The sequence below is a fragment of the Monodelphis domestica genome, chromosome 4, assembly GCF_027887165.1.
Source record: "Monodelphis domestica isolate mMonDom1 chromosome 4, mMonDom1.pri, whole genome shotgun sequence".
NCBI lineage: Eukaryota > Metazoa > Chordata > Mammalia > Didelphimorphia > Didelphidae > Monodelphis > Monodelphis domestica.
This window is the reverse complement of record NC_077230.1, coordinates 58,732,620-58,749,389: the sequence shown is the minus strand read 5'-3', so window position 1 is coordinate 58,749,389 and position 16,770 is coordinate 58,732,620. Positions and strand designations below refer to the sequence as shown.

The 16,770-nt window shown below is 36.8% G+C and overlaps 2 protein-coding genes across 5 annotated transcripts in view; one reads left to right on the top strand and one right to left on the bottom strand.

The window, feature by feature from the left end:
• Window positions 1-1,398: 1,398 nt before the first annotated feature.
• Window positions 1,399-8,781, bottom strand: LOC100016550 (putative protein FAM172B). 2 transcript variants are annotated; one of them, XM_007493549.3, is made up of 3 exons: window positions 8,649-8,781; window positions 5,818-5,896; window positions 1,399-2,875 (listed from the first exon to the last, which is right to left on the bottom strand). In XM_007493549.3, exons 2-3 carry the CDS (start codon window positions 5,821-5,823, stop codon window positions 1,784-1,786), a joined length of 1,098 nt encoding a protein of 365 aa, XP_007493611.1. In that variant the 5' UTR covers window positions 5,824-5,896; window positions 8,649-8,781; the 3' UTR covers window positions 1,399-1,783. The 2 variants fall into 2 exon arrangements, with proteins under 2 accessions (XP_007493611.1, XP_056649393.1); XM_056793415.1 differs by lacking the exon at window positions 5,818-5,896 and having other exon boundaries at window positions 8,649-8,735.
• A 115-nt stretch (window positions 8,782-8,896) lies between these two features.
• SENP7 (SUMO specific peptidase 7) overlaps window positions 8,897-16,770 on the top strand; it is a 195,086-nt gene continuing 187,212 nt past the window's right edge. For all 3 annotated transcript variants that reach the window (XM_056793414.1, XM_056793411.1, XM_016433431.2), the window contains exon 1: window positions 8,897-9,024. In XM_056793414.1, coding sequence (XP_056649392.1) covers window positions 8,973-9,024 — 52 coding nt within the window. In that variant the 5' untranslated portion in view covers window positions 8,897-8,972. The remainder of the gene's footprint in view (window positions 9,025-16,770) is intronic.

Genomic DNA, 16,770 nt, shown 5'->3' with positions numbered 1-16,770 from the left:
GTCTGATTCTATATTAAACATAATCAAGGCTTATCAGCCTAGATCTCTGTCCCAAGTGATTATTGGAGGGATGGATGCTGTCCCTTAGGCTTAGTGTAGTGCCATATAGCCCCTCCACACATTCCACTCCCATTTCTTAGTTCTCTGGTCCAGTATCAGTAGCTCAGAGCATTGCCATGTTGGTGATATTGGGTCTCTGAGACCTGGGAGAGGAGTTGTTGGTTAGGATGTACAAGCTTAGACCCTTTTACTGAAGTTTTCTAAGGAGGCATCTCTCATTTTTCCTTAGTGCTTTGCTTTGCTTTTTTTGTTTTTGTTTTGTGCAGCTTCTACTTACAATTGGCATTTGAGAAAAATGAACAGATGTGTTGGCTTTTAAAGCATGTCTAATCCCTTTCTCACTGTTCTCCACTCTGATTAATGCAATATTTCAGAGGACTAATGATGAAGCATCCACTTCACCTCTTGGTAAAGAGGGGAGATGGATTCAAGATGCAAAATAAGACACACATTTTTGGCCACAGCTAATTTGGGAATTTATTTTATATGTCTATGCATATTTGTTAAATGGGCTTTTCTTTTTTCCACTGGGGGAGGCAGGATGACAAAGGAGATAGGGTAAAAAAAAAATCAAAAAAGCATCTTTTTTTAAAAGTGCAAAAATAGGTCATAAAGAAGCATAAGCAAGATAATTCTGAATGCTACAGATTGGCCTCATGGACTCAAAAGGAAATGCAAGCTGCACATAAATGAGATCTGGATTTCATTTAAAATTCCTTTTCTATTCCACTATATGTATGGAAATGCCCATTTTATTTGGTGTTAAGGTTAAGACTTGAACAATGTGTAATCCTGTGATAAGTGGCCCCAGTAGTTTTTTATTTCAGTATTAGTGGAACTCAGTAGAGTGACTTCTCAAGAGGACACTCTGCTAGCCCTTTCTCACGGAGATTAGGGTGAAAAAGGAGCATTAGTAGCAAAGGGGAGAGTAAGTAAGATCTTTGGATTCATTTTTCTGCTCAGAAGTTTCTTTCTAATCTACCTCCCTTATAGTACCACCTACCTGTATGACAATGGGCAAGTAATTTAACTTCTCTAAGCCTCAGTTTCATCATTTGTAAAATAGGGATAATATCTGATACCTTATGGTTTTTCTGAGGATCAAATAAGGTCTAGTAATGTAAAGTGATTGTTATTATTATGCAAATACAGAGCTATAAGAGACTCCCCATTTGTTAGTCCTTCCCCTTCCTACAGAGGATTAAGCTGTATCTTTCACTCATCAGGTTTCTTGGCACAGAGAAAATTTACTTATATGTCATTTTACTATGTGCCATGAAAACAAAGCCAATCTTGCTTTATTAAATAAAGGAATTTATAAATATGAGAAAACACAGGTGCTGCTCATTATGTTTAATTTTAGTCAGTTTTACAGAGTCACCAAAACCATTTATAAATCAAAGAATATAATTTGCCCTAAATTTGAATTAGGCTACAGTAATTATAGTGGCTATCTTTAAATTCTCAAGAAAGTGACTTATCAAAAATAACAAATCTAAAATTTGATTTTAAATTAATACTGTAAAATAAAAAAAATGGCAGACTGGCAGTTTACTTTTTTTTTATCCCAACTAAAGTCTGCAAAAACATAAATACATTCACATTTAAGAAAAACAAAAATCAAAATCAGATAGTTATTCAGCATCCTGAGGTTGGGAAGAAGTGGAAGCTGCCCTTTCATTCCAACATTCTTATTGCAGCTTTGAGTGGCATCTCTCTTTACCTAGGTGCTTTGCTTTCTTTTTGTGCAGCTTCTAGTTACAATTGGCATTCGAGAAAAATGAACAGATGTTTTGGCTTTTAAAGCATTTTTGAGGTATTTGAAAATTGATTGTAGGCTGGTAGAAGGTGCTAAGCTATGATTTTCTGTACCAGCTGAAACCTTTGGACAATCCATTTTCAAAACAGTGGCTACAGGCTTATCCAATGGCTTATGGCTTGTTATCCATTCACGACAGTGGTGCTTTATCCATGCTAATAGCTGTGTGTCATTTCCCAGCTGGTGCTCTACATGGTGCGCAGAATCAATAAGGGCTACAGCATATACTTTGTTCATTACCTCCCACTTTTTCTGTACAAGTAGGTCCATAAAAACCAAACCTCCATAACCATGGACAACGAAAGCTACATTCCTAGCTGTACTTTTCAAAATGAAATGATTCCATATGTAGGCAGTATGTTCTTCAGGTGTACTACTGTATTTTTTAGGAATGCATTGGGCACCCTTTGGCAATGAAAATGGGTTCCCAGTCTGAAACATTTCTATGGAAGATGATTCAATAGTATATCCTTGAGGACTTTGACACTCTTTTTCCATTTTTAAATCCATGAAATTATCATTGGGATTTAATACGATGATACCATAATCTGATTGTAGTGCTAGCTGAATATAAGGTATTTGACTTCCATGTTGTAGGCCATGACGGACTATGGTCTGTTGGCTCCACTGCCCAGCTCGAAAAACTCCATGATCTTGCAGAAGGACAAGAAGAAGGGAAGTATTAGTTAAAGCATTCTCACTCATGAAAAAGAAGCTCCTTGGTTCCATAATAGCCTGGCTTGGGATATACACTTTGTGTAGTTTGCACACCTTCTCCAAGAGCTCATAAATGTAGCATTCAAGCAAATGCCCAAGGGCCTGGTAGCGCTTGCTATTTCTCTCAAGGGTATTTTTGTAATAGTTAAAAATGAAGGGCTCATGTGTTTCTATGTGTCTCAATTCAGCCTTTTCATTGAAATCATACTTAAGTTCTTCCATATATGCTGACTGCTTCATGAATTTTTGGAAGCTCAATTCCTGTGTTATCAGGAACCACTAGAAACAAACAAACAAAAAATGACTATATATCAGCATTCAGAAAATGTTTTGTTAACCTGAAAATTCTTTTTCCCTTAAAAAAAGTCTTTTCCTGGGGGCAGCTGGGTAGCTCAGTGGATTGAGAGCCAGGCCTAGAGATGGGAGGTCCTAGGTTCAAATCTGACCTCAGACGCTTCTCAGCTGTGTGACCCTGGGCAAGTCACTTGACCCCCATTGCCTAGCCCGTCCTACTCTTCTGCCTTGTAGCCAATGCTGGTAAGGGTTTAAAAAAAAAAGTCTTTTCCTGTAATCAAGTCAATCAATACTTTAGGAAGCTATTAATATTATACTCTGAGACCAAATTCCCTACCTCCAAAATCATTGTGGATGTAGGGATATGAAAAATTTGGCTGTAGGTGAAGAAATGAGTAATCAGAATACTTGATCGCTTTGTTATTTAACACATCAATTTTAATAGAAAACTTTTTTACAGTTAAAAAATCTAGCTGCTCCTTTGGATTTGGTTGTTACATATTTGTCTGTTTAATCTGGGCAAGCAATGAAGAAACTAAAGGTCAATTTAAAAAATACTCTATATTTGGGGGAGGGACCAAATAGGAGCTCATAAAATAAAATAACAAATACTGAGAACTATTACTATTGGGCAGCAAGTATCTTAGTGCTATGAAAGATTTCCCACAGAATGTAAGTTCCTCATGAAGAGAGACTATATCTTTTTCTTTGTATCCTTATTGTACAGCACAGAGTTGGGCATATAGTGAAAATTTAATAAATATGTGGTGAATTGAATCCATCCATTTTTGAAATGCACAAAATCTCTTAGTGAATATGTTACATTGGTGGGATCCAGAAAAATCAACATCACCAGCCTTGGAAAAAGGCTTCCTAATAGAATTTCTTTACTAGGATTTCATCTTTTACCATTCCCACTTCTCTTAAGCACATTAAGATATGGAAATGAATTTAGAGAAACATAATTAAACAATATAAGATGAGATACAAACAGTTCTATTAAGCTTAATTTCTTAAAGGACTGTTTATGATGGTCTCCCAAGGTTCAAAGAATCATTTGTCCATTGTTTTTAATACTAGCTAGCATTTAATCTTTCTCTCCACCTCTTTCAAGATATTTACCTAATGCAACAATTTTAAGCAGAATAAGCAAAAAAATTTAAAAGTATGGGAGCATATTTTTAGCAGAAAAAATTTAAATCAGGTTCTTTATAACCTATAGAATATAGGTTCATTGAGGGCTGAGATTCTCATTTTTGTCTTTGTATTTTCAGTGCCTGAGAGGAAGCCTGGCCTAATAGATATAGAGCTGGCCTTGAAACAGTAAGACCTGGGTTCAAGTCTTGCCTTTACCACAGACATGATTGTTAATATCTATATGTCTGTTATTTAAGTATATATATGTATATATTCACATACATACACATACATATACATATCTATCTGACCCTGGATAAGTTAATTATCCTTTTAGAGTTTTAGGCAACTAGGTAAGAATATAAGCTGCAGTGCAAGAGCTGAACTCCACTAGAAGAAGGGATCAATTATGAAGTCCTTGAAAATGAGGATTGTTTTTTTGCCTTTCTTTATAACCCTAGTTCTTGGGACGTTTTGTTTTTTAGTCGTTTCTAAGTCTTTATGACCTCATTTGGGGTTTTCGAGGAAATTGAGGCAAACAGGGTTGTGACTTATTTGCCCAGGGTCACATTAGATAGGAAGTGTCTGGATTTTGATCCCAGGCCCGGCACTCTATGATACATTGTGCAATCTAGTTGCCCATACCTGGCACATAGTAGGTGCTTAATTAATGCTTGCTGACCTGCATAGATCCAATCCTTATTTTGTTCCTCTGTGCCTAGAATATTACAGTGTGCTTAGTAAATGTTTGTTGAATTGACTCTTTAATTTTCTGTCCTGGGAAAGATTGCTATGGTTGGCAAAAGAACTATGGTATTCTATTCTAGATATAGTTGGTTGTAATTCATTTCAATGAAGCAAAAGCAAAACAAAAGTTTATTCAGAATATTTGAACAAGAATTAGTACCTTTTTGTGGTGAGATGTGAAAAAGTTATATGTAATTTTCTTATTTTTATCAATTGCTTTCAATAATTTTATGCCATTATTATAATGCCTCCCATCCCCCAAGTAACTTGGTCACAGTAACCAATGAAGTCTATGACTAATGTTGGAACAGGGAAGGTGGGGAGGAGTTGGTACACTAGTGGATGGAATTTTTATGTAAATATGAAGAAAAGTAAGTAAAATCTATAGGAAATCTATGATTTCATTTGTGTAGTATCTTCTTTTTCTTTACATATGGAAATGTTTGCTTCCTTTGAATTTGTAAAACATTTGGAATAATATTTTTTTAAGTACAGTTCTTAATACAAACAACAATAACAACAAAACAAAGACAAAAACAGAACTAATAATTTGATACTAAAACAAACTATTTTTATAATTCCAATAAGGAATGCAATTAGGTACTGGGCATCAGCAGTGATCCTGTCTATTATTCCACTGATCAATATGAAAAAATATCTGATAATGTTATATAAAAATAGATGTACAGAATGAACTGTAGAAGAGAGGAATAAGAAAGTGCCTTGTATTTCTTAGCAAAGGGAAATGAATTTTCTTTGGATGACAGTGAACAACTTTTTTTTCTCCCATTATTACTCATGATGAAACAAGGAGTGATTTCATTTAGATGTTAGAAAAATTTTTCTGAGTATCTCTCAGATTTGTAGTTAAGATTTTAATGATAAAGGTGAATAATTATATAAGGAACAAAATGTCAGCAGCCATCTGTATTGTGTAAATTGCTTAATGTACAAAAAGAATTTTATTGTATATATTCATTTTTACTGTCAATTTGGTTAGGAAGTTGAAAAATATCCCCCAAATCATATGTAAACATACTTACATTCATTTTATGCTTCAATTAAATTCACTTCTCTTCAGAAATGACACTGAAGATTTCATTTAGTACTACTTGAAGGAATCTGTTAATTGACAACATGAAGTGAATTATCAATTTTAGCCAACCAATATATCTGTTGCCTACATATAAAACTTAAAGAAACCTAAGGATTTTAATATTACCAGTACAAAACAAAGACAGTTTTTCCATTTTCTATTATAGTGGTAAGTAGTTTATTTCCCCATAAAAACTGGGTTTATTAGTTTCCATCTTTAAATTATTTCTTTGGGAATGGTGCTATAAAATGAGAGACGTGTAATGTATAAAAGACAGTGAATTTTACTTACATGATTATATTATTAATGCAATTATTCATTTTTCCTTTTTCATACATTTGCTTTTGCTAGAGCATCTCAACAACTCTTTCTGGAGAGCATTCTGTAATTTTATACAGATTTTATAACTAGGGAAACTGACCTTTTTTTTTCTCTTGTTTGTGCAAGAGATGAAAAAAATGCTAACTTCAAAATCTTTCAGTTTTCCTTTTAAATTACATAACTATAGGAAATAAAAAAACAATGATCAATATATAAAGCCATAAAAAGCATATTGAGGTAAAGAAATCCAAAAATTTAAAAGCTACAGTTTTCAGTAAAAGACTAACAAGACCACCTGAATTTATTCATGGGGCTTTGATTTGTTTTGTCTATCTCATAAGCATCTTAATTAACATAATATCTTATATTTAGCTAACTTATTAAATTCAAGTTTCTTGCAAATACATTTCTTATCCTTAATATGGTAACTTTCAGAACTCAATCAATACTACTTGTTTCCTCCATTTAATTTTCACCTCTTTATTAACAATTAATTTAGCTCCCTGTGATAATGCTTTAGTCACACAAGCTATCAGAATCCTACCATACTATCCAATGAAACTCTTAACAGTAGATTTGTAAGAAATTTAGAACATGAATGTTTTTCTATTATGAAATACTTATATTTGGAAATCTCATTCAACATTAATATTTTAGCACTAAATGCAAAACATCACATTTTAAGATTATTATACAGATCCCATTTACAATTTATTTTTCTGAATTTTCTGGGTCTTATTAAAATCACAAATATGCATCTTGGAAATTGGAAGCTCTATTTTCACAGAATTTTTCCTCATGTGGCACTTTTTACAGTTGATCAGTCCTATGTCTTTCTGTATATTTTCTCATTAAAATTGAAAGAAATGTATGATTCAGTTTATTATACCTAAAAGATTTAAGTTCAAAGAATATCCTTCAGAAGGGGCCTCAGAGATCCTCTAGTACAACCCCATCTTTTTATAGATTAGAAAACTGAGGGCCAGAGAAGTGAAATGATTTTTTCAAGATCACAAAGTAATAATAATGCTAGTAGTGATTGCTGATATACAATATACACCTTATATATAATATGCAATGCTTAAAGATTTTAAAGTTTTATTGATACCTTGTTATTACATCTGACATATCTGAATATATTACTTCTCATCTACCACACTTACCTTGCTTCCTTTGTAACAAAGAAAAACAATAGTTAAGTAAAAACAACTAGCAAAATGATCTAATGCTTTAAGAACTGTGAGGTACTTCATCACCTTGTAAGGCTGGAGGGAAGGGGTGGTGTTAATAGATAATATACCCTTACAGATAAGGAAACTGAGGCTCAGAGACATTGTTTGGCTTATTCGTGGTTACATTGCTAGCAAGCATTAGAGTGAGATTCAAACTCAGATCCTCTGACAAATTTTGACGGGCTGTGTACAGATTACAATCGGAATGGGCAGGTGTGGGGGTATTGATCTACCAGGTCCCTCTAAATAGATAAATATAATAGCTTGTAAATTTCAAAGTGTTCTATTAGTGTGAGTGACCAGAATAATTATTATTAGTATTAAAAGTAGTGATTATGGGAAACAAGTCCAGGTAATCTGAATGACGATTCTTAAGTGGCTGCAGAGGGTTACTTTAAGGGACCATGGAGAGGAGAATCAGGTGGTGGTATTCTGCTGAGCTCCTAAGAACTACAGAATATGCCGATGAAGGTGGGAATTGTACTGCTGGGGGACCCGGTGGGGAGAAAGTGCCTCGGATTATGAAATCCTCAAACCCAAACTGGCCCTCCACCCCATTTTGGAATGGAAGCTGAGAGAACCTATGCATTCCTGGTCATCAGGCAAGGCTCTATGAAGTCAGAAGTTAGCAGAAATTGGAACACAAAGAAGAGATTCAGTGCATGGTCACTTGTTTGTCATTCTATTAAACCTGGACATAATCAATCAATCAAGTATTTTTTTTTAAGCTGTGTCAGGTCCTATGCTAGGTAGTTGCAATACACCTGGTAATCAAATGGAGGAATCTCCAAAATCAATTCTCAGGCCTTTCCTTTCCTGAACAGAAATACTGGAAGCATAATGAATTTCAGAAGACGAGTATGGGTGAGTGGGTTCAAGTTAACGTACTTAAATTAGCTAGGGAGCTTCGACTGTTCTACACAAAATATTCTTTCACAAATTTATCGTGTTGCGTACAGATAACAATCCGAATGGGCGTGTGTGGGGTGTTTATTGAACTACATCTCCTACCCGGCCCCTCCTAGCCTCTCGGCTCCCGTAGTTTCGGGAGAAGCTGTCTCGGGGGTTGCTAGGAGATCGCGAAGTTTCCCCCCCCTCCTGTCTCCACCCTCCCCAGCGACTGTTTCCTTTCTCTGCCTCCCTCCCGAGTCCCAAGCCTTTCACCCTGGCTTGTGAAATTCTTTTCCATTTTTCTGAGTAGCATCCACATTTAACAAACCCTTACTGGAGAGGAAATCAAGAGGGGTTTCCAGCTCAAGAGGTGGACTCCGCGGAGTGACGTCAGAGAAAGACACGGAAACGCCCCATCAGGGTGGGCCTGCGTGGGGAATGTTTGGGGCTGGGGAGGGAGAAGAGGGGGTAGGGAGGGAAGTGTTCTATTTCCGGTCGGGGAGCGGCTTCGGGTTGCTGCGCAGACTCGCGGGCTCGCTCTTCCCGTCCTTCCTTCCTCTCTCTCCGCTCTGCTAGCCCCCTTCCCGGCTTTGGCCCAGACCCCTTCTGTGTTTCCCGTGGTGCTGCCTCCGTTCCTGCCCCTGCCACACCGGAGGAGATGGAGAGGACGGCGAGGTCCGCGCGATCCGGGGGTCGGCGGTCCTTACCGGGTAAGAAACATTCAAAAGGGGGTGGGACGGTGGTTCTAACGAGAAGGGGGGTTCTCGAGGCGACTGCAGCAGCGATGGCTCACCTGGCAGTGGAGCCGAGTGTGTGTGTGTGTGTGTGTGTGTGTGTGTGTGTGTGTGAGAGAGAGAGAGAGTAGGAGAGGGAGAGAGAGAATGGCTGGGACGGCTCGGGGCAGGAGCCGACCTAGCGGGTCTTCTCAGAAAGGAATCCTGGGCCATTTGTGCCCCCCAAGCCCGGGCTTTGCGAGTTGTCACCCTACGAGGTGCAAGCACTGCCGCTGCCGCCGCCCGGAGGCCGTGGAGCACGGGTACTTGGCTCGGCGGCGCCGCCGCGGGCTGGCGGGAGATACTGTCATTCAGCGGCCTGTCAAGCCATCCCCGGCCCCGCCACCGCCACGCCTCCCGCCGGGATCTCCCTCGAGTCTGGGCTGGCTCTCCGACTCCTCTGTTGCAGCTTCGGAGCGGAGCGGGGCACTCCGGGTTTTACCTCTGTCCCGTTGCTTCCCCTTTTGTTTGCCTGGCTGGCGGGGAGTAAGAAGTGACACTTTTTTTTTTTTTGGTCAAAGTCTATATAAAAATAAGCTGTATTTTATGGAAAAGCCCTCCCCCTCCCAAAGGGTTCATTTTCTTCCCCTCCCCCCCTTTGTTCCTTACATCTGAAATTATTTACTTCGGCTGTCTTGAAGATTTAGGGTAATAGTGTTACTTTTCTATAATCTCTTCTATGAGCAGTTGGGGTTTTTTATTTAATTTTGAAGATTTAATGGAGTTTGAAATGCAGGCACTTTCGGTTTGTTTACGATGTACTTAAAAAAAATTAAACTTCGTTTTCTTCAGTCAGCCAAAACTGTTGGTCCCTCTCACCTCTCCCCCTCCCCCCCATGAGAATGAAAGAAGTAAAACCCTTGTTACAAAATGTGTAACCAAGCAAAACAAATTTCCCATTGATCTTGTCCAAAAGAAAATACATACTCCTCATTCTGTATCCTCGAGTCTTTCACCTATGAGGAGATGGGTAGCATATTTCATCATTAAATTTCTAGAATCCTGGTTAGTCATTACAGTGATTAAGGTTCCCAAGTCATTCATAATTGTTTGTCTTTACAATATTGACATTGTATATTCTCCTGGTTGTGTTCATTCAGCATCAGTTCATAAAAGTCTTATTATCACTTTTCTCTGAAACCATTCACCTCATTATTTCTTATAGCACCACAGTATTTTATCACATTTTTATAGCGTAACTTATTTCATCATTCCTCAGTTGATTTCCAGCTTTCAATTCTTTATCTTCCTAAAAAAAAGTGTTTTTTTTATGTGCACCCCTAATTTAGAATTTGTTTTGCTTAAGACTAATCCCTCCTTTAATTCCCCACTCCCCAATTCTCTTTTACCCTTTCTTTAATTTCTCTTTGTCAGTCCAATCGTAGAGGACTGGGTTCGACCCAAGAGACAATGAGACAAGAGTAAGGCAATATGCAAGGTTTATTTGAACCGGCAAGGGGGAGACTGACACCAGAAAAGATGGCTACCGAATCTCATTCAAGGGTATATAGTATTTTATAGGGTTGGGGGAATAAGGGGGTACAGGGGACAAGGCAATTTGGATTAATTTCATTGGTTGTTTCTTGTGGGGTTGTTTCTTGTTCAGGTGGTTCTCACGAGTGGAATATTCTTTACAGGATACAGTCAGGCTATTCACTCATCTTAGACTTGTCAAGTTAAGGAACCGGTTCAGTGTTCTGTCATGCAGAACAGGTGTTGCTATGGTTTTTTTCTGTCCCATGGTTTCAGCAAGTCCTGTTGGGGTGTTGGGGGGGAGGAGCTGTTGATTTAGACTGGTATTGGGAAAAGGGGGATGGAGTTTCTGTCCCATGATCTGTCACTCTTTCTCCCCTTTCCCTCCTATTTCCATGTTGAGTAAAAGTATTTCTGTACCCAACTATGTTTATTTTTCCTTTTGACCATTTCAGATGAGAGTGAGGTTCCCCTCATCCTATTCCTCTTTGTAAAGAAGTCTACTTGCTGTACCCCATTATGAGACAATTTTTCTTAAATTTCCTCCTGCTTCCTCTCCCTCCAGTATATATCATTCTCTTCTCTTTCCATTCTTTTAAGATCAAGACCTAACAGAACCATTTCCCAAGCTTTCTGTCTAATTAGACTCCCTCTATAACTAGTGATGATGGTAGGTTTCAAAAGGGACACATGTATTATCTCCCCATATTAGAATGTAAGTAGTTTCTTTGTTTAGGTGCTTGTAATTTTTCCTTCATATCTACCTTTTTATGTTTCTCTTAATTCCTGATTTATACAACTGTGGTCTTTTCATTAGAAATATTTGAAAGCCCTTTGTTTAATTAAAGATCCATTCTCCCGCCTTCTCCTCATGATTATTTTTAATTTTGTTTGGTAAATGATTCTTAGTTTAAACTTATATCATTCTTTGCCCTCTGGAATATAATTTTCTCAAGCCTTTCCTCCTTTATAGGAGTGGCTTCTAACTCTCATTTGCTTCTAATCTTGATAGGTCTTGATCTTAAAAGAATGAGAAGAGAAGGGAAGAGGAATATACTGGGGGAAAGGAAGCAGGAGGAAGGTTAATGAAAATTATCCCACATAATGGGTATAGCAATTAGGAAGTAGTGGGAGGAATGGCTGAATTTTGAACCTCATTCTCATCTGAACTGTTCAAAGAAGGTCAGATTCCTCACTACTTGAGTTCTTTCTGCTTCTGCTTGCAATATTTTGCTTAGGTATGGAAAGCTCTGGATTTTGTCTTTAATATTCCTGGGAGTTTTAATTTTGGATTTTCAGCAATTAACCCATAGATTTTTTTCCCTTCTGGTTCTAAGAGATCTGGGCCCTTTTAAGAAATATTGAAATACCTTGAAATATCATATTTTAGATCTTGTTTTGGTCATGGCTTTCAGGTAGTCCAATGAGTCTTGTATATTTTTTTCTCCTTGATCTGTTTTCAAGTTTAGTTGGTTTTTGAGGCAAGATATTTTACATCTTCTTTTTCAGGCTTTTGACTTTGTTTTAATATTTTTTTTGTTTTCTGTTTGATCTATTGTAATTTTAGGGCATTTGTTGCTTGGGCAAAATTTTGTAATTATGCCAAATTGTTAATTCCCTTTTCCCTTTCCAGTTCTAGCTTCCATAGCTCTCATTTCTTTTCCATTTCCCTCTCTTTAGTCTTGCATTTATTTAAAATTATTAAAAAAAAAAACCCAATGCTTGTTTCATCCCATCTAGGAATTCTAGTTTATTTGTGCCCAAAAGCTGAGTTTGTGTTTGAATTTATGCTTGTGGATGTTTTGGAGTCTTTTTTTTTTCCTTTGGGTTTGTGTCCTTTTACTCATAGTAGCTTTTTATGGTGGGATTGTTGTTTGCTCATTTAATCAGCTTTCTTGTCTTTGGACTTTATGTTAGGGTGGAGCTCTATATTTGGATGGAAGATCTGGACTGGTTCTGTTTCTCTTTTTGTGGGGGTATTAAGTGTTATATTATTACTGGCTTTCAGGGATAGCTCAGATTGGGGACCTGAAAGCTTTCAGCACCTCAGAATGTTTGATCCAGGGTAAAAAGTGTGATCATTGTCTTCCTTGTTTGAGCTTTGCAAGTCCTTGACCTTGATTTGGGTCTTAACAAGAGTGAACTGTTGTTGGACTCATCCACTATTAGTCAGCTGAAACACTTTTCTGCTTTAGGATGCCAGAATTGCAGGCATACCTTTAGTCAGGGATTCCTGCCCTGGTTTTTTTCTCTATAGCACTCAGATTGTGTTAGAAGTTAGAAATGAGAATTCTATTCTGTTCCTGAGGTTTGAGCCATATTGCTACTGCTTGCTTATAATACCAAGCTAAGGCCCATGACCATTCCTCACACCTAGGGCACCCTGTGATCAAAGGCCTCTTCCTTAGTCCACTCTGGATCAGCGACCCAGAACTGGATAGTAAAGGACAAAGTTGCCAGTTGGTCCTTTTTCCTGCAGGCTACACAAGGTCTCAGTCCTTCATTTGGGGACTGTTACCTTATCTTGGCTTGATGTACAGATTGGATCTTTTTTCATTCTCAGGGCACTAGAATGCCCTGCTTGGACTCCTGGTCAGACCCCATCCTCAGTATCAACAACAACCAATCTGGGCTGGGAAAAATGGCTCACTGTGACTTTTTCTTAGATTTCCTGATTAGAATTTGGTTTGGTACATTTTATAGTTCTTTTTATAGGAGTTTAGGGTTGAGGAGCTACTCTACTTCTTCTATTCTATCATCTTGGCTCTTTCTCTGTATACTTCATCAAATGAAAAGATGTATGTAAAATGTTTTGAAATATTGATGTGCTCTATACATTTTTTACTTTTATTATCTATTTTTTTGTTACGTTAAAATTCCCTGTTATCTTCCTTCTATTCCCTCCCTACACTAGAGAAGACATCATTTTACAACAAAATGTGCTTGTGTATATGTATATTTACATATAAACTATGTCTTTTGTGTTTCTGTCTTTATCTCTTAGCTGTTTATAGCTTATAATGTTCGTGTGTTTCTACTCATTTCACTTTCCATAATTTCATGTAGGTCTTTGCATTTTTTTGGTTGAAATTAACCTGCTCATCATTTCCTGTGGCACAGTAGTATTCTATCGTAATCATATACCACAGCTTATTTAGCCATTTCCCAATTGATGGACATCCCCTCTATTATATAAATATTAAACATCAAAAATTTGAAAAATAAAGTTAACAGCTAATATCCTTAGCATTCTTGCCAGCTAAAAAACATTACTGAGTATGTTCTTACCCAGCCATTGTGCAGTTATCTGTGTTATACAAAACAAGTCTAGGATATTTTTTCCTCAAGGGGCTTCCAGTCTGCTTGTGGAAACAAAATTAACACTTGTGAAGCATCCTATTTTAAAAATCTGACTTTTAATTTTAAAAATAGTTTTTATTGTTATCTTTTGTTTTTATATCACCCAGATTTCTTTTACTTTCCTTCCTTTCCCTGTTCCAGAACACCATCCTATGTAAAAGAATAATTTTTAAAGGAAAAAATATTTAGAAGAGGAAACAGAGAAAAAGAAAACAAAACCAATCAATACATCAAAAAACATTTCTGAAAATATATGCAATATTATATAGTCATAGACCTGTACAAAAGATTGAGAGGAAGTGTATTCACACTGCTTTTTTTGTGGTCTGTCTTTAATTTTTGGCAGAAACTTTATATTTTCTATTTGTTTCAGAATATTTAGTAGAATTTAGTAACTAACCCATAACCCCTTAAATTCTGTGGTATTTTAATGATGAAAAATTATAAGCAACCTTGAAAGTTCTTTAATTGAATACTTTAGTAATAGCACTTGAATGACAGGGACTATGCCTGTAATTTCATCTGTATGTGAAACTAGGGTTGGGTACAATGCAGATAGATCCTTTGCTATTTATTGTCTCAGCTGTCTAGAGCATTGTTAGGTTTAGTGACTTGCTATTAAGTGTCTGAGGTGGGTTGAACCCAGGTCTAGCTTGGTTCTAAGGTCAGATCTTTTTTTCTTTAGTCTAGGTTATCTCAAGTAAAACAGTGGCTTTCAAATGTAGTTTAAGGACCCTCACAATGGGTCTTGAGGTCAAAACTATTTTCATCGTGTTTTAATTTCTAATTCAGAAAGTATAGATAACTATAATAATCCACATAAACTATGGCTTTTTGGGGCCCTTAGTAAACAAATATTTGAGAACTTTTGCTTTCAAAGAATTGATCTTTTTGGTGTGGGCACTACTTTCTGCTGGTTGAGATGCAGGTCTTAGTGATAACCATCTTAGTAGATGACTTTCATGAGTTGTGACCAGAAAAATTTATTACTTTGTGGCTAAACTTAGTAAGGACAGTCTGCAGGGAGCCAAGTCAGAATTCAAAACCCTTCAAGCTTGATTGGATCTCCTAGAACTTGAGATTTTTCATGACCTTCAAAAACACAGGGTCATCTCCCTGCTTTGACAAGGTAAGTTATTAACAGTAGGACTGAAGGGGAGAATACTACTATTACTTTAAAGTATCTATAGTCTTATTAATGTTAGGTGAAGTAATTTAATTTTTTTATTTTTTATTATGAGTTTGACAGCATGAAATTTTCTATGTATTAAGAACAGAAAAAAGATGCTTATATATGCAGCTGGGAACTTTTATTCCAGCTTCTTTTAAAGGATTTATTAAATTTAACATGTTAGTACCAGCAGTTCCTTCTCTATGTTTCCTTTCTGAACTTCCTTCTGTTCTCTTGTAGGCATTTTTGAATTTGTTCATCCTTTTTTTTTTTGGTACCACTATTACTCTCAACTTTCCTTCTTCCTCCAGATAGATAAGGATAAAGCATTTATAAAATATATGGCACACGAACAGAATAGTTCATAGATAGAAATCTTTGTCAATATATATAAAGTTGTATTTTAAATTATTATGTTTTGATTTGCCATTACAGCTATACACATTACAATTGGAGAGGTGTAATGGAAAAGTCAGATTTAAGGTTGAGCCCTGACAATGTCATTAACTATCTGTGTGACCTTAGAAAAGTCACTTCACATCTCTGGGCCTCAGTGTTCTACTCTGTAAAATGAAATAGAATTAGGTCAGGAATTCTTAACCTTTTTTTGTGTTATGGATGCCTTTAACAGTCTGATGAAACCTTTGTATCAGAATAATGTTTTAAGTAGTTGAAGAACATTAAATTTTAGTAGGAGATTGGTGAAAATAAAGGAAAAAAAATAAAAAAAAATTTCCTGGTTAGTCTCTCTGACACCTTGAAATCTATTAATAGATAAAATAGCAGGTAGGGTGCAATTTAAGAACCTCTGGATTAGATAATTTTTAGAACTCTTCCGCCTTAATACATACTTAGAAAAAGTACATGCAGAAAATTGAAGAGGAATTGCAAGATGTAAATAACTTAGTTTTGGGTGTTTACTAAATTCCTTTCTTTGGTACAGGTTTATTCTTTTTTTTTTTTTTAACAATATTTTATTTGATCATTTCCAAACATTATTCATTAGAGACAAAGATCTTTTCCTCCCTCCCCCCTCCACCTCTCCCATAGCTGATGCGTGATTCCACTGGGTATCACATATGTTCTTGATTCGAACCCATTTCCATGTTGTTGGTTTTTGCATTAGAGTGTTCATTTAGAGTCTCTCCTCAGTCATATCCCCTCAACCCCTGTAGTCAAGCAATTGCTTTTCCTCGGTGTTTTTACTCCCACAGTTTATCCTCTGCTTGTGGATAGTGTTTTTTAGATCCCTGCAGATTGTTCAGGGACATTGCATTGCCACTAATGGAGAAGTCCATTACATTCGATTGTACAACAGTGTGTCAGTCTCTGTGTACAATGTTTTTCTGGTTCTGCTCCTCTCTCTCTGCATCACTTCCTGGAGGTTGTTCCAGTCCCCATGGAATTCCTCCACTTTATTATTCCTTTTAGCACAATAGTATTCCATCACCAACATATACCACAATTTGTTCAGCCATTCCCCAATTGAAGGCCATCCCCACATTTTCCAATTTTTGGCCACCACAAAGAGCGCAGCTATGAATATTCTTGTACAAGTCTTTTTCCTTATTATCTCTTTGGGGTACAAACCCAGCAGTGCTATGGCTGGACCAAAGGGCAGACAGTCTTTTATCGCCCTTTGGGCATAGTTCCAAATTGCCCTCCAGAATGGATGGATC